The sequence below is a fragment of the Mya arenaria genome, chromosome 6 (genome assembly GCF_026914265.1).
Source record: "Mya arenaria isolate MELC-2E11 chromosome 6, ASM2691426v1".
NCBI lineage: Eukaryota > Metazoa > Mollusca > Bivalvia > Myida > Myidae > Mya > Mya arenaria.
Genome location: NC_069127.1, coordinates 9,068,806 through 9,093,536, shown reverse-complemented (window position 1 = coordinate 9,093,536; position 24,731 = coordinate 9,068,806). Strand labels below are relative to the sequence as shown.

Sequence of the window (24,731 nt, the reverse complement as noted above, 5' to 3'; positions counted from 1 at the left end):
GTTGTGGCATTGCGAAGTCTGAAAGCAAATCACTTGTGGGACATGCCGCTGCCACGTAAGTGAAGTAACAGATTTAAAAAATATCGCATTGATCACCCTTAAAACAAGTCCATAGCTAAACTCAACAGCCTGTAGTGTATGAATTTCAGACAATCTTGCTTTTGGGAAGTGTTGGTATCAAGTTCATTTAGCGTAAGACAAATACTTTGACTTAGACAAAAAGATGCATGCAGTGATGATGTCCATTAGAGACCCAATCTAAACGAAGAACAAAAGTGGACACAAAGAAAATCTGTCCGACTTGAAGGATCCCACGCTAAGGTAAAATAGGATTGACTACCTTAATGTCACTATCGGAAGTAGTGCTAAGAAATAGGCTTACTGGCCTTCATTGAGCATCGCTTATACTAGAATGTGAACTATTTTAAAGTATCAAGGACATTTAAAAGAGAAATGAGGATGGTGCTCATTTTAGAAGTCTTTCAAGTAAGCTGAGATCATACTTTTAAGTTGAATACTAATAAAATCAATGCTTGGAAATTGTTTTATTATATTAAATTTGTTAAATACTGATCTATAGGACGGATTTCTGTTCCGAAAAGGGAGCTGAAATTTTGGACAGTTAACACTTTCAAAAAGACTACATTTTAAAGCAGAGTAGGAACAAAATTCACAAGTCTGAAAAAAATCTTATTTTACATTCATTTTCTCCATTGTTCTGTTCATGGACTGTTGTAAGTTTGTTTCTTCATTTGTATTTTAGCACAGTCGTCACTTAGAGATTCAAGTCCCATTTGCTAGAACTTTTTTTAAAAAATCTGCCTTTTTGTGTTGCTATTTTCACAAATATTTTAAAGGTTTTGGGGTTTCGTCCTGATGGTGAAACTACAACCTGGCATGTTACAGGACGTTTATCCTCACTGATCAGTATAAATATCTGCATTGTCTGTAGGAACCAATCACTTTGAATGAATACTGCAATCGCTATTTGTAGTTAAGTGTAATACATGTATATTTACATGTATATTATTTATACATTAATGTGTTTGCAAATGTATTCTTTGTGCATACTTCTATTATTGTTATAAAACTGTACCCAGGCCAAGGCTGTTTAAGTTTTGTAAATTTGATAACAGTTAGCAATAGGAAGTACTTGAATGTTAAGTTTTAAAAGGTTTATTGCTAGAAATATGTGTTTTTATTATTTCTGAGCACAAACCATCTATTACATTACCTATTACATTTTTTTTGGTGCAATTTAGTTGACATTGCCTTGTACAGGTTGGTATGAATACGCGACTACATAGAACAATGCCATTTAGTTTTTAAAATATTTAATATGCTTTTGGGAAACTCCATGGACTTCGACCAAGGCCTAAAACATATGTATGTTTCGGGTAACCCGACCCTACCTATTAAAATGCGCTGACCCTAACTATTTTTTTCCGTTTCTGAGCAAAAAAAAAATATTCGTTAGCGAATAGAGAGTTACGAAGGGCGGATAAATGCAGATTTTAATCAGAATTATTGTTTATATGATAAAAAAAGTCAGGCAATGACAGTAATGTAGGAAAGACTGCTATGTACAAGAAAACATTCTGAACTTACGACATATTTTGAAAAAAAAAATCCCTACCTAACCTACCTAGAAATTTTGGGAAGGTTACCCTGAACAAACAAATTCTTTTTTTGGCCCAATGGAAAATACATAAGGTAAAAAGATAACCAAATGCATTACATTGAATTAGAAACATTTGCGACAGGTTTGACCTGGGTTTTCTTGACAACCTAAATTTTTACTCAACAAAGTTGAACATTAAGATTGTTTTCAGTAGTATCTGTTGATGATTACCTTGATCAAAATGAGTGACAATATAGCATCTATCATTATCTGTACTCCATGAACAATACCAATGAACAGGAAGGAAATACGTGACATCGTTCTTCTATAAATAGAGTGGCTTTTTACCACTAAGGATGCATGCACAATTGATGTTCATGCACTTGTAGGGTGTATACTATTAAACGTCTACTGTGATTGTGGTTGGATTTATTTAAGAACTTGTGCTATATTTTCAACTATTTAAAACAGATAGATTGTGAATCAAGTGGTTTTATGTCACATGGAATGATAGTTTGAAAACGTTATACAAAAGGAGTCCCATGCTTTGGACTATATTCACGGATTTTTATTGAAGGATTATGTCGTAACTTTTCTTTCGATGGTGAATTTAATACAGTTCGTCGTTGCTTGATACAACTTAACTTTAATAAATGTGGACATTAATACTTCCTTGTATGTGTCAGAATATAGTACACATTTAAAATTCACTCCGGTCGGTATTAATCGAGAGAATGTACGCTACCATATATTCTGTTAAACTACGCACTAGGAGCTGCGTTTAAAACATTTATGATTTTTGAAGATACAATGGAAGTGAAAATGTAATAATACGCAATGTTAAACGAGGATTAGAAGCGTTTTGAGAATATCGTTACGGATGACCTCTGCCATGAAAATGGTAATAGAGTGGGTGAGTTTTTTGTATGGATGATTCTGACGGGGAAATACGTTTGCTCGCCATCCCGGAGTACTTACTATTTATGGTAGCGCTGTACAAGTGTTTTAACTATTTATGGTAGCGCTGTACAAGTGTTTTAAAGTTGATACGGTAACTTATTTGAATTGAGTTTGAAGTGTTTTAGGCAGTGAAAGGGCCATACCTGGGTGTCATATTAAGTTTTAACCAATTGATAATGCCAAATAAAACATTGTTGCCATGTATCTAAAGGAGGAGGATCATGATTTTCGTACGTTTAAATAATTTCCTTGCCATTCATATTCGAACAATACAGTTCATTTTAAGTGTCAGGTAGAACGGGAATTTAATTTAATGCAAAGGTCAGGAATTTGCTACGTTTTTAAGTATTCATTTTGCAATGATTCTGTATCGCCATGGTAGATACCTCGTTTAAGTCATCGACAAGTTAATGTCGTGATAAGTTATAAAGATGGGGAATGTGCACCATTGTTCGCCGTGTTCGCTTGTAGGTCGCGACACTGATTTAAAGGCTCTTTTACGTTACACCAAGTTGAAGGCAGGGTATAGATTAATCCAGATAAACGGATCCGAAAAGGTTGGAAAGTCCAGGGTTATTAAAGAACTTATTAGAAGGATACAGAGTGACGATGACGGCGAGAGAAAGCTTTTGTATCAAGACGTTAAACTTGACGTTCAATGCAACTTTTCCCAAAAGTCGTGGGTCAAAAATATGTGCAAGTCATTTGGAAAAGACTTTCAAGCCGTTGAACAAAAACTCAGCGACCAACGCGTGTGTGAGTTCTTTAAAGAATGGTTCATAGATGTTGTGGCCGAGCAAGACGAGAACGTGCTGTTATTTCTCGATAACGTGGACTCCTTTATGAAATCACCTCTAAAAGACAACTTCCTTGACTTTCTGAACATGTCTCTCAGCGATTGTTCTAGATTGCAAATCGTGCTTACAACGTCCATTAAATTAAAACTCACACAAAAGACTGTAATAGATCACGAGGTACGCCCGCTAGGGGACGACGCCGTCATGTGCCTGCTCCACGAAGTGACAAACAACTACTACAAGGACTGCGAACTAGAGGATCGCGAGATGCACAACGTCCATCTACAGAGAGTTGCGAAACTGTGCGAAGGTCGGCCGCAAATCGCCATTACAGCTGGTGCGTTGATATATGTGTTCGTTATTTGTTCAAGCTGATTCAAATTTGATAAACTTAATCAAATGACATTCTGCCATAATTAACAAACTGCATTTTGAAATGCCGCTTTCGATCCATGTTAAAGTAGCTATACGGACTCCTGTATTTCGACCATTGGTGGTCCTGGTGGCTATAAATGCCAGGAGATGTAATAGTGTAACCCGATTTTTTCAACTTTTACAAACAATTTCAGGACAAACAAAAATAGATCTGACCGAAACATAAATATCTCATTCGAAAAGCAATGTGAGCTTACGACTGAATAGTTTCTTGATTGGAATACCATGGGTATTTCCCCACAAGCAATGCTATAGATGGGAAATCGAAATTTCACTTTGCATATGGTACTCTACATGTTTTATAGAAGACAAGTGTGTGAGATAGATCAATTCATTGATGTACATGCCTGGATTAGTTAACGTGTATCCTGTCAAAAACAAAATTTTATTGACAAATAAATGTCATCAAATCTTGACCAGTTTTATTTATCCAGAAAGTTTTAACATAATTGGTCAGATCGTTCTCTAATTTTAAGACAACAAACGTGCTTACAGCAAGCAATGTTACATTGTAAGACCATGTTAAAGGTGCGGTAATATGGTCAGAATTCAGAGCTATTTAATCTCCTGCCTCAGTCCCGATAACTATCAGCCCGATAATTCGTGAAGATGATATAAGATTTTGGAAGGAACTGCCATAGTCCATGATTTCCTGTCAGCGGCATGTAAGTGAAGTTGGCGGCCTAGCGGCGTGAAGTTAGCGGCCTAGCGGCGTGAAGTTTGCGGTCTAACGGCCTGGCGGCCTAGCAGCGTGAAGTTGGCGGCCTAGCGGCCAAATTTTTCCCTATTTCTATTGTTCATGCATTTTTTGGAAAACAATGATTAATCATTGTTTTTATCATATTAACATAGCGGCCATAGATTGCTTTCTATTCAGGGCATTTTTATATCCGTTTTCTTCTCAAACAATGATAAATTAACTGTTTGAATGCACAAATTATCAATCTGAAATAGGAAAAAATAAGGCCGCTAGGCCGCACACTTCACGCCGCTAGGCCGCCAGGCCGCTAGGCCGCCAGGCCGCTAGGCCGCATACTTCATGTACATGTCAGCGGCAGTGCTTTGGACACTACAACCGCCCGTTTGACGAGAGGATGGGTTGTAGGGTCTTGCATTTGCTTTCATTATAATAATACGACTGTTACAGGTGCGCTACTCTTAGAAGACGATTATTTATTGGAGCCGCGGGAACTGCTCGAACTCATGATTTCCTGTCGCCGGCGTTGCCTTAGTCCCTTTAACTGTCCATCTGACGAGCGAATGGGTAAAATTTTATAGTAGCTTTATTTGTATTTTTATCGTATGGGCAAACACGTTCAAGTCATTAAAAACTGACACCGTGTTATCGCAAGTGAATGTCAATGTGCAAGTCAGTTTAGTCTTATTATCCCTACACAATTTCGTTTTATACTGACAGTAGTGTTACATAAAAATCAACAACAATTTCCATCATTCAGTTTATTCCGTTGTTTACATAACAATATACTTTTTTTTTGTAAAAACAAACAAACAAAAAACAACATATTATTAAACGTACACCGAAAACCTTTTCTACATATCTCTAAATGTCAATTTGCTTTTGTTCACATCAGAAAAGCTGGGTGAAAATTTTAAGCAGCTGGATGAAGAGATACAGACGTGTTTCAAGCAGTTGTTCCGTTCTGGACCGGACGCGACCATAGCTGAAGATTCAACCTTTGCCATTCTCAACAGAGGAAACGGTAACACTTCGCTTTTACTCATAAGAGTCCCCTGCACATCAAAAAAGTATTTTCTCTGTGAATATGTTGCCAAAATAAGGAATATTTTTTATATCATTGGTTGTTCAACGTTAACGTTTTTCAGATTATACCTAACCTTAATTATTTAAAGATCAAAGTGAAATAATAATTGTATGATCAACTCTAGAAATATACTGAAGCAATGTTTATGATCCTTCAAAATGTTTTCACGATAGAATTTATTAAATTGAACGGAGAATTATCTACTATACAATTATTTACCGAAAAACTTGGGTATTGCTCTTTTAAAAATTTAGATGCTTCAGTTTATGGTATTGGAAGACAAATAGATTGTGTACACTATGTAATAGACAAGACATAGGCACCGAGTCTCATTCTCTTTTCAAAGCTGCACTCTCACAGATTGACCGTTCTGACAACTCTTTCATTTTTTGCCAGTTTTTGACTCAATGTCTGAAAACCGGTAATATATAAGAGTGCGGGTAAAAGATCAGATCTCAGTTTTAAATATTTACGCTCGAAATTTGATGTTCTATGGCTAAAAGCGTCACTAACGCTTGAAGAAGAATGAAAGTTTCGGCATTTTTCCAACCAATTATGAATTATCCGACTGTGAATAATCTTATATGTGTAAATTGAAAGCATGGAAGCCAATATGAGGTGATTCTGAGACAACAATGAAAAAAGTTGTCAAATTGGTCAATCTTTGAGAGTGCAGCTTTAATTGTAAGCATTTTAAAAAATTAAAGACGTAATATATTCATCATAATCTTTATCGCTATCCAAACATTTTGAACTTCATAAATTATAATTGTAATTGTAGTACTAATAAACATACAATGATTTGAGTGCACAAATAATAACGTTGCATGTTAATTGGGTCATCTTCCTTTATATACATTCTAAATACGATTGCGTGTGTCGTATATATTTATATCTATGTGTTTGTTTTGCTGTTAAACGGCTGACTTAATATAATTGTTTGATGTTTCATGCGGTGTAGTTATATTTATGTTTGTTATCTCTCATGCGCGTGTGGCCTTCAAGTAAAGATAAAACTTAAAAAAATGACATACCGCAAGAGATTTATATCTTATAAAGTAATTTTGTTGACAAAAACATGGTCGAAAAATAGGGTAGTTGAGGTATTTGAACAGAAATCTTTATTTTTTATTATATGGTTTCAATTGTTTATTCAAAATTGTATATAATATTATTTTATACAGTACTTGTGAAATAAAACTGCCAAAGGGATGAAAGAGGTCCATTATTTTGGTCAGCATTCTCTTCGTCTTCAATTGAATAGAAACTGTGGGATTTTGCAAGGCCTCACAAAAAAAAAAATATCTAAAAATAAAAATGACGAAGAGTATACACCCACATTTTGCAGACATAGAGTCATACATGTGTGCACTTCAAGATCTGTGCAAAACATGTACATTGAATATTAATGTTCTTGTAGTTTATTTTAACGGATTGTCATAATGTATACGCATCTTTTATGATCATTTCATGACATCGACTTGAAATACCTTCACTATACCAATACGTCTACTGATCTATTTATGAAAACGATTATTTCAGATTCGATTTCGAGAGTGAAGCAATTTGTTGTAAAGAAACTTCTTGACCATAACTTGATGAAGAGACAGCACGAGGACCGGACGTTCGAGCTCCATGGTGTTGTGAGGGAAAATGTGCTCGCTCCAACAGGTGAAGCAATAATTATGTTGTTATTATTTAAAATTTAGCCACTATTGATTATTGGCTACAACTATGGATACCATTGTTTGTACAGCCTTGTCCGTCCTCGCCCCCCGTGTGATCTTCCCTCTACCTCATCGATTTATATCGTCGTTATTATCGTCAACTTTATCTTACTGATCATTGTCATTATCACCGCAGCTAGTACCACCACTGCCACCACCTTTATCACAGTCGTCGTAGCCCCCCTCTCATCCTAATAGTCGTCTTCATGTGCAGAATCATCTTGAAATCATACTGTATGATTTTCAAAAATAACTATCTTAAGACGTATATGATTCCCCTTTCAGACTCGGATTCAGAAGATGGCGTCCTGGTCGCACGGACGAATGCCCTGAAGCTCGGACTGACGTTAACCGAGGACGAACTGAGAGAGCCACGCCTCCTCGAGGCTGCATTGAAGGGTAAGTTTTTGTATTGACCGGGGTTACAGCTTTGTTTAAGTTGTTATATTATAGCGCTTTTAAGATTGGTTTGTATGATCAATCATAAAAGTTGTTTTCATTTTTGATACCAAAATAGTAACTATAAGGGATGTGGCATTGCAATAGGAAGATGAGCGTTGATGGTATTGACATGTAGGACAGTACATACGACTGTCTCTGCTAAGGTAAGACGCAAAAACACGTATAAATTGATCATATAAAAGTACCGCTTAGTTTTCGCATTTTGTGATCCTTTCTGTTTGCAGATGTAGGCAGACTCAACGAAACTGCACTCAAGGAAATGAATGTGAGTTTTACTTCAGACGTGTACAACTCATTCTCGTCGAAAAACGTCTAGCGACATGCTATATAACTGAAAAATATGTGTATTTATTTTCAAGTCCGATTTTGTTGTCGTACTGCATCATAAACAAGGTGATGCTGATAGCCATTTGCTGTGCTAACAAATTTGAAATAATTTATTTTAATAAACATAATTGTATTACATCAAATACTTAAAAACATGAGTTTCATGCATGCAATATTGTTACATAACAACCATAATGCTCAACTTGTAATATTTGCACTGACAGATGGCTGGCGGTAAGAGGTACAGCCGGTCGCCTCTTTCTCCGCGCGTGGCTGAGGAACATGAGGAGAAGGCGGCGTGGCAGTACGCAGCCGACGGCCGAGGGAATCTCACGCTCGTGGAGACAACGTGTACGAGAGACATTCCTGGTAAACAGGAGGAAGTGGGTTCCTCCACGACGCTGGAGGATTCCTTGCTACCAGAAGAGCATGAAAAATCTCATGTTATGAACACTCTTGAGGATTTAAGATACGATAGTAGACGAACTATTTCTGTTGACGACAAAGCTGCTCCTTTCTCAAATACATCTAGTTCGATCCAGCCGGTAGCTGTGTCGATCGCCGTCTGCGCTAAGCAGCCTCCCTCCTACCACACTATAGATCCCACACTGCCTGCGTATGAGTCCCGTCGTTTATGCCTCGATGTACATCCGGCCGGTGAACTGATGGGCCGCGGCACATCCCCACCCCCTTATGTTCGACCTTTTCCGCAGGGACAAGCGCCTCCAATTCAAACGCAGTCAAGTATTGCACTTGTGCGGCCGGAAATTAACTCTCTTGCACTCCAAACCGGGCCACTCGCCCTCACCTCGGACAGGTGCTTTGGGTGTGTGCGTCTAGCATCGACGTAAAAGACAAATATGCAAAACCTAAATTTACGCTAAAACGTGTTTACATTGTATTTCTTAAATGCTATTTAATGTAAATAATTTGTTCTTTTGTCATCATATGAGGTGTTTTGTAAATATATGTCATACTTATGTCGATATTTGATCTCTAGTCGTGTTTAGAGCAGCCCATTAGTTGTTGCTATTTTTAGCGGTTTATGATACATGTACTGCCATAACTTGTTGTAAACCACGTCGTTGGCTTGAATATTTACATACACGCATTGAAGCTCGTACAGGCATGTCAATTTAAGTATAACGTGAAATTGATTCTTTAATTATAAAGATAGACCTATCCCTTTACTTGCGTTTTTATGTTTCAACATCACATGCGACTTAAAGGGGCTGTACTCCGTATGATAAAATAGCGATTTTTTTGTTTGTCTAAAACTGACATAAACTTGGCATCGATGTGTAAAATGCATCGAAACTTACTAACTGAAGTATTTGACCATTAAAAAAGATTACCGGGTATGTCTACCAGGTAGAATTTATTCTTTATGCATGGTTGGCTAGTCGGTGTTATCACGTGATATTACCGAGGTAGGTGTTTAGCTTAATTATATCACCCAATTAGAGTAAGCCGTCGTAGTTCAATGGATACGACGCTGGACTGCAATTTTGGCGACACGGGTTCGAACCCGGTCTCCGACACAATTTTTTTTTTACATTTTGGTACTTTTTTTTACAATTATGATAACAAAGCGTAACACATTCTATTAGATATTTGTCCTGAGATTCGTTACAGAAAAAAACTTTTTTGGGTGCAAATCTGGTTTACAGTCCCTTTAAGTTACAATATTTCCCTTATTTTACCATACATTTCTATCGGTGTTTGGTGAATTGTTGTTTTAAATAACATTAACTTTAAAAAGCCACGACTGTTTTATCAACATTTACTATAAGAAGCCACTACTGTTTATCAACATTTACTATAAGAAGCCACTACTGATTATCAACATTTACTATAAGAAGCCACTACTGTTTATCAACATTTACTATAAGAAGCCACTACTGTTTTTATCAACATTTACTATAAGAAGCCACTACTGTTTATCAACATTTACTATAAGAAGCCACTAATGTTTATCAACATTAACTATAAGAAGCCACTACTGTTTTTATCAACATTTACTATAAGAAGCCACTACTGTTTATCAACATTTACTATAAGAAGCCACTACTGTTTATCAACATTTACTATAAGAAGCCACTACTGTTTATCAACATTTACTATAAGAAGCCACTACTGTTTATCAACATTTACTATAAGAAGCCACTACTGTTTTTATCAACATTTACTTTTAGAAGCCACTACTGTTTTTATCAACATTTACTTTACGAAGCCACGACTGTTTTATCAACATTTACTATAAGAAGCCACTACTATTTATCAACATTTACTATGAGAAGCCACTACTGTTTATCAACATTTACTATAAGAAGCCACTAATGTTTATCAACATTTACTATAAGAAGCCACTACTGTTTATCAACATTTACTATAAGAAGCCACTACTGTTTATCAACATTTACTATAAGAAGCCACTAATGTTTATCAACATTTACTATAAGAAGCCACAACTGTTTTAATCAACATTTACTTTAAGAAGCCACGACTGCTTTTATCAACATTTACTTTAAGAAGCCACGACTGCTTTTATCAACATTTACTTTAAGAAGCCACGACTGCTTTTATCAACATTTACTTTAAGAAGCCACGACTGTTTTAATCAACATCTACTTTAAGAAGCCATTACTTCTTTTATCAACATTTACTTTAAGAAGCCACGACTGCTTTTATCAACATTTACTTTAAGAAGCCACGACTATTTTTATTAACATTTACTTTAAGAAGCCACGACTGTTTTTATTAACATTTACTTTAAGAAGCCACGACTGTTTTAATCAACATCTACTTTAAGAAGCCATTACTTCTTTTATCAACATTTACTTTAAGAAGCCACGACTGCTTTTATCAACATTTACTTTAAGAACCCACGACTGCTTTTATCAACATTTACTTTAAGAAGCCACGACTGCTTTTATCAACATTTACTTTAAGAAGCCACGACTATTTTTATTAACATTTACTTTAAGAAGCCACGACTGTTTTTATGAACATCTACTTTAAGAAGTCACGACTATTTTTATCAACATTTACTTTAAGAAGCCACTACTGCTTTTATCAACATTTACTTTAAGAAGCCACGACTGTTTTTATCAACATTTACTCCATGAAGCCACGACTTTTTCATTAAACATTTTTGTTTATAAAAAGAAGTATTAAGATATAGGATGATCAAATGTCATTTTGATTTGTGAACATCTACATACACCCTCAGTATGGCCAATAAATTACACCAGCAGTAGCGTTCACATTGACGACGATTGCAATGGCCGATTGCTTGAAAACAGATGGTTAAACGATAAGAACTGTCTATCATTCGATTTCGAACCCAAAGGCAAGTATTACCCTTAAACAAAGTGTTCAATTGCACGGCCTATACATACACGCTAAATAAAACGAATTATACAAGAAAGGCCATTGGTGCAAAGCATCAAAGGGCGTCTTGAAGTAGTTTGTTTTAACAAATTTCGTCTGGAAATGAATGACAAACGATAATTAATAAAAATAAATAAATTACGACTTGAATCGTGTTTTACAATACCATAAGAGAAGTGAGATAGAATTGAATGCAATACCAAGTCAAATCCCGATATAAGCTGACTTGGAGAAACAGAATGAGGTACAAGATTCCTGGGTGCGAACCCTAGCTCTTTGCAAAGAGACCTCTTATTCATTAAAGTCCTCGGTGTAAAGCACCTATATACAAGGTACATAACTTCCCTGGGTTTAACTAGCAGTGAGTACTGAGTACACCCAAAGGTGCTCGTCACATTGCCTGGATACAGTAATACATTTTTTTTCGTATTTTTTATTTTTATTATTATTATTATTTATTTTGTTCAAAATAGTGAATACTGATGTCATTTAAAAAATTATTCCACTATTTTTCTTGAAAAAAAATTAGTATTAAATATAAATAAATATAATTATATTTATTTATATATAATACTAATTTTCTTTATGAAAAATTCTAAAATATTTTTTAAATGACATGTATTCACTATCTTGACCGAAAAAAAAAATAATAAAAAAAATAAAGATAAGAAATATTAAAAATAAAAAAATGAAAAAAAAATGTATTACTGTATTCAAGCAATGTGACGAACACCTGTGTGTACACCATTTTCAGAATACAATCATTTTAATGCTGAGCGCTAGGCAAAGGAGGTACTGTTACCATATTACGGTTTTACGCGGCCAGGGTTTGACCCCACGACCGTTCGCACCCGAAGCACCACTGAGCTATCGGGGCGGTCATATTGAAAAGCACTTGGTCCCATTTGTATCCTATAATAAATACGTTTAATTAACATGCTATTCTAATTTACTTATTTATCTGTAATCATATTTGAGAAAATTGTAGTACAGTGTTAGCTTAATTTAACAGTCGTATATCATTTATTAGATGGCAGCGGTGAGACAATTCTGATACTTGAAGTGTTTATATGCTAATTTATTGTTGACTATGGCATTTGGTTGATAATTGCAAACTTTGTTTTATAAAAAGGACAGCGAAAGGCAAAATTTTGATGTAAGAAAAATTCACAATTTAAAACTTAGACCCAGATATGATGAACTCCGCCTTAGTCAACATTATTCGCGAGGGTGAGAAATATCTCCCTTTGACCAACATCAACAAAGGAGTAAAATCATACTGGTCCCCGGAAATTTAGGCCGCACATGCGCAATCGCGTCGGTATAGATACATATGGTTTCTACATGGTGAACCAAGGGGACAGGCACACGTGCCGTACGTTAATTATAAACATGCAAAAGCTACCTGTAGAACGTTGTAGCGACAGTGCTGTGAAAATAAAGCTTTTTGGGAGCTTTTAAAAAAAAGAATAGCTGTCAAATTTTGATATTTGCAACGAAACAATACAATTATGATACATATTATGATTACATTGATGAAAATGTAGTCAATGGTTTAGAAATAAATTTCAATAATGTCCCCGGAGACCCGTCAAAACAGAACGATATTGATGACACAACCCACATGACAATTTTTTACCACTTGCAAAATAATTCTATAAATCAGAAATAGAAAAGGTTATACGCTCATTAAAATCAGGTGAGAGCCCGGGTTTCGATGTTTTACTCAATAAACACGTCACTTCCGGTGGTGTTGTAATGGTATCAATGTTAAACCCTATAACTCCATACTAAGAACTGAAATATGAGTTTGTAACAAACTGCGTAGTCACTATTTTTTGACGAGAGAATTGCTCTATAGAATTGAGTTGAGACAGAGGTTGTACATTCAACAAATCACTATAGAGTTTTACATGTCTGCTGAAATACTTGTATTTCAAATCATGTTAAACCAATATATATGGTAATGTTTACATATTGGTGCCATTTAACTTGTCTGGTCGTGTGTCTGTCGATGTGTGTAGTCCCTATCAAATTATACTAGCTCACAAGCGAGTTTTAAGTCCGCTACTCGTAATCGTGCACTTACGTCGATGCTGTAGTCTATAATTACTTTGTATGAGTAGTGCACGAGCGCGTGGCTATCCGGAAAACAAGCAGCACGGCGGCAAGGAGGGCGAAGGCGGCGTTCACCATTCGAAAGATGGCGGGGGCGCCCTGCTGGTCATACACGCGGCCGGCGGACCACAGGAACATCATATCACCAAGGCCGCCCATCAGCGCAATCAACATCAGACAAAAGCCTGATAAGTTGATCAAACTGTTCGAATAGGCGACACCAAGCGGATACATCGGCGCTATAAGGAAGCCCTCCAGGACAGTGAAAACCCACAACACTTGAGCGTCCGTAAGTCCGTACATGTTGCACAGCGTGGAAGATATTGCGTTCAGTAACACCATGACGGTAATCATGGCCCGAGTACTCACAAAATGCGAAACGAACGATCCGACAAACCTACCGCCGGTCAGACTCATCCAGAATACGGAGTTCAAGTAAGAGGCCTCGTTCTTTCCCAGCTTGAACACGTCCACTGATATTGTTCTCACAAAACTTACGTACGTCTTTTCACCGCCTACGAGAACGAAGAAGTAAAACGAAATAAACAAAAAAACACATGCACCGAACGTGAAATTGCCGTCTGCATAGGATGCGGGATTTATATGATCTTTCCAAGTTTTACTAGTAGATGTCACTCTTATCATTGGTTCTGTTTTTGAATCATTCTTATTTTTACTATGATTGTGATTTGTGAACTGGAATGAATAAAACGGCACAGCGACCAGTAAAGTAATTATTCCAATGAGGAGGAATGCCACGTGCACACGTGACTTTGTGACGACCCTAACGGGTTGCGTTCCGTTCTGTTCCATCACGGCGAGGAACGGGGTACACATGAGCGGACCGAGCAGGGCACCAACCCCGAACCCCATATGTAGCAACTGCAGAATGATGGAACTTTTTTCTTTCCACATGCTAAGAGCAAGCTTCGTTCCCGCTGAAATACAACGACATGAAGTTGAAACACTAGCACCACAAGCGGCTGTCAATGCACGCCCGCTTTTCTCAGCTGACAATTATCGGTTCAAGAGTTACTGGCATCGCAATACGTACGCACAGTGTCATTTATCAGATGTTTCTTAGTTTCGTGTGAATTTGGCCAAGGTTTGTGACAAGGCCGGAGCCGGCGGAACCGATGGTATAACACAAATCAAGCCTCCGAAAAAAAAGTGAATATACAATCTTATAATGCAATAAGATTTAATAAAAAATTGACTTTAAAAATATTTAAGACTATGATAGTAAGTAAGGATATGCACCAATGTTGACGATGCTGCTGGCGGCACCGAGAAGAAGATAGAGGAGCCACACGTGATCGATTGACGGCAGGTAAGTTACCATAGAGACGCCAAGGCCCGCCACCGTGGTGAAGACGGCGCACCAGAGCTCTAGGAGGCTCGGCCACCTATCAATCAATACGCCCCCTACCGCCGCACCAATAAAGCAGCCCGCACCACGGCCAGCTACAGCGCGCGTCACGGACGCATAGTTTGTGGCGTATATGAGACGGAGATCTATCATAGCAGGTCCTAGCGCTTCCAGGTACAAACCCTTTGAAACATAAATAACTTTGATCTAAAGTTGAAAGGACTTGTTTTGATTATTCATGTAACATGCTTCGAGTAATGATTAAAAAGGTTATGACCATGTACTGAAATAATTTATATCAAGTTAATCTGTATTTGACAAATTTGTAACAAATACACATGTACCAAAACTTTACGACCAAATAAACGCATGATCGTCGTTGGAAACTGAACATGTGCTATTTTTTTTATGTCATGCATGTCTGTTATTAATGTCGGAAAATAGCTCATTGAGCTAATTTTTCTTGTTAACACATACCCGACTTTAAATAAAGATTCTTGTATCTTGTAAAATATATTTTGAATTACATTTTTTAAGTTTTTTTTGAAGCTCTTGGAGCATTGCCATCGTCACTGAGCATCAAAACTTAACACTACCATCTCTAAATATACAATTGTGATAACGGTACGATTTGTTCAGATAATGATTGTAGACAAGACTGTATGTGTTACCTTCGTTATCCATAGTAGGAAGACAGCAAAGGTTTTGGCCTTGTTTCGTCGTGACACCATCGTTTATGGTTCATTTAAGCAATAGCTAGTCTCTTCTACATAGCGTTCCTAAAACATGTAAATATTATGGTTACGTCAGGGTGTAGAATGTACATGGATAATTGTACAACGGCATATTTTTTATAGTGGAAATTGATGAGGCCGTTCATTTGTCAGGTTCAGTTTAAGTAATAATCTTATACCGTGACGCAGGTACATTTGCATATAAATGCAGTATACGCCATGTACAATTAAAACATGTGCTTTTCAATAGAAATATGTAACTATCACTCCAAAAGGAACACCGGCGTCGCGCTCATTTGTATCTCCAACTCGGACGCACCGACACTACCAAAGATCAAATATAGCCCGGATTTACTTTAAGTGAGAACGCACAAACCTTTAACACACCTTATTTGAACAATAATTTGTGTGGTTCTTGCACCCTAATTTTCATTACATGTAGACTATAACAATGCATATGTAATTATTAGTGAATATATTTAAGTTGTTCACGGAGCCAGCGGCAAGAAGTAAGCTGAGTAATGAATATTCATGAGAAGATAAAATAATTTGTCCCAATGCACGTGCGTTTGGACTCGGTTTCGAAGAGGCGGCCGTGTTCAAAGATCTAGTGATAATATAATGAGTTATTGATACTTGTCATGTAACACACGTGAAAGCACCTTTTTTTATATAAAATCATTCCAATGTATACGGTTTTGTACATGTTTACCTTTAATGCTTTTAATCCTACTACTGATACAACATTCACAGGTAGTCCGAGCCGTTGGGACAGGGGCGGGTTGGCGGTGCGATAGGGGTGTGGCATGGTAGCAGAGCAATCGTCCCCATGTCAACCCGTACTACTGGTACCAATTTTGGTAATCATAGCTAGGTTACTCTACTAAGTATTGATCTATCTTACGATAACTCGGCCTAATATTAAATATTGTTAAAAGTCGGTAAGCTTCTTTCTGAGTGAAATTGGTTGATACTATATTAAATCATCGAGCACGCCCGTACATGTTACACTTGTAAGAGCATATTACTTTAAAAACAAACGATACTGGTACTGTAGTCTGTACTGTATCGACTTTTTTATGGAAGTATGGTCATGAATACGTACACTACCAATAATGAAGTACATATACACGAGTAATTATCATTATACATACGGTCATATCTATTTAACACGATCGAATACTGTCCAGACAAATATGTGTTATGTATTTATTGAAAACAAACAATGAATTCCAAAACTTACCGAACTCATCAGTACTTACGGCCACGACACAGATACGTAATCACACGATGCAATGTTTACGTTGACACCGCCGGCAACAATAGGTCAAGGACAAGTTTGTTGTGATTTACTTGAAGGTGATGTTGTATTATGTAAATTTGTTCATTTGAGTTTTCAGCTACATGCCAGCATCATTAAACTAGTTTTTTTTTTCAAGTAATGCATCAAATGTAGTTATATGTAGTCTTCTATATCAGATAATAATTCAGTTTATCGTTTGAATGAACTCCTGCTTTCAATGAAAACGTCAGGCCTAAATTAATTATTAAATCTGGACATGTGACCTGTAAAATTCGACATCAATTCTAAAGTTATTGATAATTTTATCCAGATTTATCTATTAATTTACGCCTGACATTTTTAAACTGCAGTAATTCATTGTTATTTTATGCTATACATAATGATAGATGTAACTCTGAGTGACCCCTCTGATAAATATGAAGAAAACCTATATACCTTTACTGGCTTTAGCGTAAACACTGTTATGCACCAGTCATTTTTAGCCACAGCCCCCCTCCCTCCCAGGTCCAGGGGTATACCGAGATAGCAGGGGAAATAGGCTTTGTTTTTACCTTCCAGGTGGCCCTGCAGTGCCGAGTGAAGGTTGTGGTTTTGAAAAAAGAGGGGAATGGGCCTTACGAGATGCCCCCGGGAAGTAGGGGCATTTAGCGGGGATTTTACTAGCAGTTTGTCCCTGCAGTGCGGGGATTTTACCGGAGATTAGCTGGTTCGAAAGTCAAAGTCCCTGCTATTCCCCGGACCTGGGGGTGCTGTGGTTACAATTGACTGGTGCATTAAATGCCACTAAATTTTGTTTAGAACATATGACACCAATTTAGGATTTAATTCCCATTAAACGACAGTGGTTCATCTCTGAAATAGTGATATCAACTGAATTACAGATCAATAATCAGAATGTCTCAATTTGTCAGTACTACAGTACATTAGGTGTTTTAGGTGTTAGTATAAATTTATATGTCACATGTTTGACTTTTGAACCAATCCTATTGTGACATCTGGCGCCCAATGTGGTATCATGTTACAACTTACACGGTCAGCTGAAATGTGCTGGCAGTGTTAAATAAGTAAATCCACACCTGTGATATGTGTCCTGTTTTCAGGTGCTAATTCAGCTCTACCAGTAATCATTTTCAGGCGTCAACTAGTCTTTATTATGTATGTGTCATGGTTGTAACTTGCAAAGCCGAGAGTATGGGGAATTGCTCGGCATGTTAGCTCATTTAATTCATTAATAGGTACTCTAGCATTTGACTTGATAGTAGGAGGTTCTAGATGAAATCCTTGTATTGGCTGCCTACAAGTGACATATTTAATAAATATTTATATAAGAAGATGCGTGCAATGTTTCCTTGTTTCTAATAATAAGCAACTTTAATTACAGATTGAAAAATTAAAAGCATGATTCTCAGTCCTCTGCAATGTGTGAGGTGTGTTTTTATGAGAAGGCTGCCACAGGGCCTTGAAGAAAACATCCACCATGTCCATGAAAGGCTATACTCAACAGGGACTATCAATGTACAGAGAAAGTCCAGACGACGAATGAAAGCCTGGCAAATACACCAATATGGAGGTAAATCTAAATTGTAATATAGAGGATGACTCACTTAACTGCACATCTACATGTATAATACTCATTTATAACCCTAACCATGTTGTACTTCAAGTATGCCTTAGTGTTAATCACCATTGTGATTTTGGTATAAGTTGTATATGTTTTCCAACTAGTCATTCCAGGGAAATATTTAGAGGATTTTTCAACTAAAGAAAGTTTTTAGATAATTAAAAATAAATGAACCAAGGGATTATTTTCAACAGTAAAGAAAGCATTAATGTGTTGTTTTTTTAATCTATCAAAATATCTCATTGAAGGCAATGAAGAGCTTGTCCTTTCCACTGAAGCCAGGGTTCCTGAAATAAAGAAACCCAAGGAAATTCTCATAGAGATTCATGCTGCTAGTGTCAACCCCATTGATGTGGTTATGAGAGGTTAGTAAAAAGTGAAAAAATATGTGTTGATATCCTTCTTATCCTTAATGAAACAGTGAATAAAGATACTCTGACCCTAGGATTAAGATCAGAAGTTGAAAATTTACCATATCTTTAATTATTGCACAACTTTTTTTATTGACTTTGTTCAACTCGCCCACATGATTTTCTTTTTATACAAAGAACATTCTTACCATAATTTTGCTCTAACATTTAATGTAACCATTTATCTGCAGGAGGTTATGGTCGTACTATTATAAATCAGATGCGTACTTGGCTTGGCGGGGGACCTGGGTCAGAATTTCCCCTCACCCTGGGGCGAGATTTTTCCGGGGTTGTCACCCAGACTGGACATGGGGTCACTAGGTTCAAGCCTGGTGATGAGGTAAATGATGTTTGTAATACAAATTCTCCTTTAAGGTTTTTGATAAATTTTATATTTTGTCATAAATGGCTGACCATGACTAAACTTAATTACAAAGCATTTACCCCTGACCTGTTGAATATTATTCGTCATTATTGCAATTGCATTTTTACTCAATACTAATGCAAATTATATTGACCATTGCAGTGGAGTATGATGAAGATGAGAAAATGAATTGTAATTAATAATTCTTATTATATGCAGGTATGGGGAGCCCTGGCAGCCCAGAGACAGGGAACACACTCACAGTTTTGTGTCACTTCCGAGGATGAGGTAGGAATGAAGTAATTACTGAAATTGGGTATCTGCATTTAGGTTTGCTTCTTTAAAAGTTACATTTTGAGTGAATGTTTGTGTAATTTGCTTGATACTGACAGAATCCTGATACACTTAACATCAATGTTCTTATTTGCAATAGAAAGGATCAGCTTTACACATAAAAACTGCACATTGCAAACATAACTGAGAAATTACAGTATGATTTTGATTATTGTGAAGATCTCAAAGAAGCCGACAAGTTTATCACACATTGAGGCGGCTTCAATCCCATATGTAGCAACAACAAGTTGGGCTGCCCTCGTAACCTGTGGCGAAATGAGCGAACAGAAGGCCAGAGATAAAAGGTGTGATATTATTTTGGCATATTGCATGAGAGGAAGTACTGTTTGTATTAGGGAATATAATTATATTTAATAATATGGATAAAGTTTGGGATTAATAAGTGTTTTTTTATGGTATGATAGACATCGTTTGGCTAGTATCATAAGTTGTTTCATTATTAAAAATCTGATTTGTGTATACTTTTAGATTTTATTTTTTGGCATTGAATAAATTTGGCCAATAAAGTAGTGCGAATATAATTGAAAAAATGTATGTGTTATTTTCAAGTCTGATTTGTATTATATCACATAAAAGGAGCTTCTTAGCCAGTTACATAATAGCTCTCTGTGTTAATGTTTAACCAAAGACTGAACTGATATACACATTAAGCAAACTAATAACATGAATAAAGTCAAGGCTTAATGATTTCACAACAATAAAACAAATGTAAAGAATGATGATGGGGCACAATATTTTGCTTGTATGACGTCATCGTTACCTGAAAGTCAGTTAGTATTCTGTTGGTTCTTCAGTTGACTTTTAATGTGAATCATGAATGAAACAACAAAGTGCCAACCATTTGTCGCATCCTATAAGGGTTGATTGTTGTACATAGTGTAAGGGCGGTATTGCATGATCTTAGTGACACTGATGCTGACAGGAAGTTGTCTCCTTGAAGTGCTTGGTTGGAAGTGGATCTTGAACAATTCATAAGCCCATTTTCAACAAAGCTTTTCACTTTGTTTTATTTTTACAGCACTTATAGGGGCTTGAATGAATACTTGTTTCACTATGTTTGCATCCAATTCATTACATTTTTACCACTGAACTAACATATCAAACATCATACATATATCACAGAAAAGACAGAACTCTTTCAGATTTGGTGGGAAAATTTGATATTTACATTATCCAAATAACAACCATGGTGAAGTTATGAATTTTTACTTTTATTATGTGGAAATGATGTAAATTAGTCACTTTTGAGCCCAGACTCCTACTCATATCAATTATGATTGTTGAATAGTAAGATTAAAAATAATGTACAACATTCATCTTTTAAATGTGTTTTGCATGATTTTTTTTGCAGAGTATATTTAACTATTATAAACTCAGGAAAGGCATTGTTTATCCTTCAGATGTGAAAAGTAAGGAGATAAGGTGATTTCACATTCCAGGGTGCTGATCCATGGAGGGGCTGGGGGCATTGGGACCTTTGCAATACAGGTAACTCCCATTGAAAGATCTTGCTTCACTCTTGAGCAATGCTTTTTGTTTTTTTGTGAATTGTATAAGAAAGTTCTTGTATAAACAAACTTAATTCTAAACTTGAACTTTGAAATATTGCTTGAAACATTGTGACACTTTTTATAATCTTGTGTAAATATACTTAACCATAGATGTAATATGTATTCTTAACCATAAGTGTAACCTATGTGGTTGTCATCTTTTACTTCTACCCACTAATACACTGTCTATTTCACAGTTGATGAAGGCATGGGGTGCAGAGGTGGTGACAACAGTGGCTTCAGATGCCATGCCCCTTGTGAAGCACCTTGGAGCCGACCATGTGATAGATTATCGCACACAGGACATCATGGAGGAGCTGAAAGGCATTGGCAAGTATGGCTGAGTATATTCATTTACAAGTAGTTGTTCTCTACTGAGAACCATTTGTCTTTAAAGTTGTTTGAATAAGAAAACCAAATAAAACCGATAAGAGAAAATGGGCATCGACATGGACAAAAAAAACAACCCTTCCCCCTTCTTGTCTTACGACTACAAGCTGGACCTGGTGCTTGATCCAGGAGGAGGAGAAAATGAGGACCCTGGCATGTCTACCACCACTATATGACCCAGTTATGGTATGACCAAGGTCATGGCCTACTTGTATTGTTTTTCATCCATGATCTGCAGGTTGGACCTGGTGCTTGACCCGGTTGGAGGGGAGGAGACAGAGCGAACCCTTGCACGTCTGAGGCCCTACCATCACTATGTGACACTTGTCATGCCCCTTCTACCTGATGCTGACAAACATGGTCTCATACCGGGCCTCGCCAGATCAGCACTCAATCTGAACTACAACCTGGCCAAGGTGAGGGCCTGAATTTATATAGCATTGTATTTGCTAATCTGTATGTTTAGAAAACATAATGTTGAGAAATCTTAATGGGCTTGGTCTGTTGGGTGGTGGATAGAAAAATCCGACCCTAGGGCATGTGCGGAAGCCAGTAATGAGGCTTGATGAGATACCAGCCTGGTGGTCCGATTTCTTCATCCGCCCCCCATACATGTTATACTTTTTCTTGCATACCAAAAATTTAGATTGAAGTTCAATTTTGACAGTGTAATTGTTGTTATTACCACGCCAGGTAAAAACTTAGAAGTGCATGTCTGTTATACAGGAATTTCGTTTCTTTATTTCCACCACTGACAGTTGGGACAAATGTTGTATACTGGACAACAAGACTTAGTTCTGTAAACTGATTTTGTATGAAATTTATGTTGTTTTTCAAACTGAACATAAAACTATATTAAATGTGTGTTTTGTTTGTTTGTAGGGAATAACAAAAGGACTGGCAAGCTATCGATGGGCTTTTTTCATGCCAAATGGAAATGCTCTTAAAAAAATTGCAATACTTGTGGATGCTGGAAAGGTAACATGATGTCATGATTTTGGGGTACATGCAATAAGTATGCAGGAATTGTGTAGATTTCTAGAAAGTTTATGAACTTCATTTTTGAAATTTGTTTGAATGTGCAGACATACAGTTGTTCTGATTAAAACTGAGATGTTGGATGTTTATTGGCTTGAGCAGGATATAAATCATTTCTTGGCAAGCTGATCAAGATGAAGGGCGTTTCTCTTGGCAAGTTGATCAAATGTAAGGCGTCTCTTGGCAAGCTGGATAGGTTTGGTGCAATCTAATAACCTGATACACTTATTCCTTTTTGGCCCTGAGTAACTTGTTTAAAAACTCCTTAGACTTCTTGTGTATATTTTCAAAATGGAAATTGAAAGTGACAAATGTCATATTTTTTTACTAGATTATAAGGGGTGAAAATTGAAAGTGGAAATGCCAACTTGCTTCTAGCAACTAGTTTCAGTTATGCTAGAAGTGGCTGTAGGAATCTTCATGATGAAATGCCAGCTCCACTGATAATAGTTTCTGAAGTCACAACTGGATTTATTGAAATTGCAGAACAATTATAAGAGTAGAATAGTGGGTGAATAACTATTTTGTACAAATTTGTCAATGTTGAATAATAATGTTCATATTGTTGTAATTTATCACGAGCTCTGCCTTGTTGCATAGTATTTCAAGATTATAATATTAGTTCAGGCAAGATCGCTACACCATGAGCATCCCACAAATGTAGGTGGGTCACTCAGGGGCAACCTGTGCCTTCTCAGAAATACTTCAGAGATGAAACTCTGAGGCCTGTACTCCTACAAGCCCATTATTTTCCTTACTCATTAGTTTAAGGCATAAACTTACCTGTTAAAAAGTGGAATAAGTAGTTAAAATGTTGAAAGTAAAAATGGAGTGATATATTACCATATAAATAAGACATTTTGGAATCATTGATTTATAATATGTCTTTATTTATCTCTTAATTCCCTTTCATACAATGGCTAAATGTACATTTATCTTTTGATTGGAAAAATGTTGATTTTTTCTGGCATGAATAAATAGCTGAAATGATTATTTATTTCTATATTATAGAAATTTCAAGGGAGTGAATATATGAAATGATGCAAGGGGAAAAACTGCCAAAATTCATGACTAGACATCATTAAAGTTGTCTCCCTTGAGGACATTTGTAGTCTGTTAACATGTGATATTTTTAGCTTGTCTGTTTCATGAAGAAAAAAAAGATCAAACTATTGTGTCGTCAATGTCAGCAACATCATACAAAAATTTTAACCTCGGCCATATATGAAAATAAACACTCAGGAAATGTACATGAAATTTAGAACACATGTTGCTGGAGACAATGCATACATGCATCTAAGCCGATAACCCTGGCTTAAATAAATTCATTTATGCTGCATTTGTAAAAAAAAAGAAGAAGAGCATTAGCATCTTCTTGTAGTCTTCTTGTTTTAATATCTGAATATAACTAGATGGCATTGTTATTGTATGTGTTTCCAGATCCAGCCAGTTCTCGACAAGGTGTTCAAGCTGGAGGACTTGCCAGAAGCGTATGAGAAAGTCGGCCAGAAACACGGCAGAGGAAAAACAGTGATTGACATAACTCCCTAGGTGTACCCTACTGGACTCTTGACAATGAAAACATACAAGATCAATTGATGGCTTGACACACTTGTGTCACATTATACTTTATCCCACAGTGATTATTGAAGATAATGGATACTGATGTATTTTTCCAGCTCAATTCATTTTGAGTGCAAGTATGTTTGTTTTTTCTCTCCAAATTGAGACTTCTGACAACTTTGGGCAAAAAAAAAGAAATGTAACAATGCTGTTTTTGTTTTGTTTCTACAGGAAAAGGTGGTTAGAATTACATTGGTACACATTTACAAGTCTGTCATGTCTATCAGTTCTTTTTCTTTTTTTGTAATCAGTAAATCACTGAATATCTTTGTTGTTGAAAATAGCATTCATAATGTTGGATGTCCTTTGTTGTTAAATAAAATTTAAAGTTTATTTCGAAGGTTGTTTATT

General features: G+C 36.4%; 3 protein-coding genes and 1 non-coding gene across 5 annotated transcripts; 2 read left to right on the top strand and 2 right to left on the bottom strand.

Moving 5' to 3' along the window:
* Positions 1 to 1,804: 1,804 nt before the first annotated feature.
* On the top strand, positions 1,805 to 9,296 carry LOC128239299 (uncharacterized). Its single transcript, XM_052955888.1, has 7 exons — positions 1,805 to 3,715; positions 4,961 to 5,077; positions 5,406 to 5,534; positions 7,140 to 7,268; positions 7,610 to 7,723; positions 8,011 to 8,051; positions 8,338 to 9,296. Exons 1-7 carry the CDS (start codon positions 3,013 to 3,015, stop codon positions 8,962 to 8,964), a joined length of 1,860 nt encoding a protein of 619 aa, XP_052811848.1. The 5' UTR covers positions 1,805 to 3,012; the 3' UTR covers positions 8,965 to 9,296.
* Positions 9,297 to 12,976: 3,680 nt separating this feature from the next.
* Positions 12,977 to 17,030, bottom strand: LOC128239300 (sodium-dependent glucose transporter 1-like). 2 transcript variants are annotated; one of them, XM_052955889.1, is made up of 4 exons: positions 16,971 to 17,030; positions 15,665 to 15,772; positions 14,885 to 15,176; positions 12,977 to 14,562 (listed from the first exon to the last, which is right to left on the bottom strand). In XM_052955889.1, exons 2-4 carry the CDS (start codon positions 15,722 to 15,724, stop codon positions 13,616 to 13,618), a joined length of 1,299 nt encoding a protein of 432 aa, XP_052811849.1. In that variant the 5' UTR covers positions 15,725 to 15,772; positions 16,971 to 17,030; the 3' UTR covers positions 12,977 to 13,615. The 2 variants fall into 2 exon arrangements, with proteins under 2 accessions (XP_052811849.1, XP_052811851.1); XM_052955891.1 differs by lacking the exon at positions 16,971 to 17,030 and adding an exon at positions 16,440 to 16,569.
* A 12-nt stretch (positions 17,031 to 17,042) lies between these two features.
* Positions 17,043 to 24,713, top strand: LOC128239298 (reticulon-4-interacting protein 1 homolog, mitochondrial-like). Its single transcript, XM_052955887.1, has 11 exons — positions 17,043 to 17,086; positions 18,412 to 18,600; positions 18,900 to 19,016; positions 19,253 to 19,401; positions 19,645 to 19,713; positions 19,939 to 20,063; positions 21,219 to 21,267; positions 21,527 to 21,663; positions 21,958 to 22,135; positions 22,602 to 22,697; positions 24,198 to 24,713. The coding sequence occupies exons 2-11, from the start codon at positions 18,429 to 18,431 to the stop codon at positions 24,306 to 24,308; spliced, it is 1,203 nt and encodes a 400-aa protein (XP_052811847.1). The 5' UTR covers positions 17,043 to 17,086; positions 18,412 to 18,428; the 3' UTR covers positions 24,309 to 24,713.
* Positions 23,382 to 23,532, bottom strand: LOC128239495 (U12 minor spliceosomal RNA). Its single transcript, XR_008261902.1, has one exon. It is a non-coding gene; the product is annotated as a U12 minor spliceosomal RNA (small nuclear RNA).
* Positions 24,714 to 24,731: the final 18 nt, after the last annotated feature.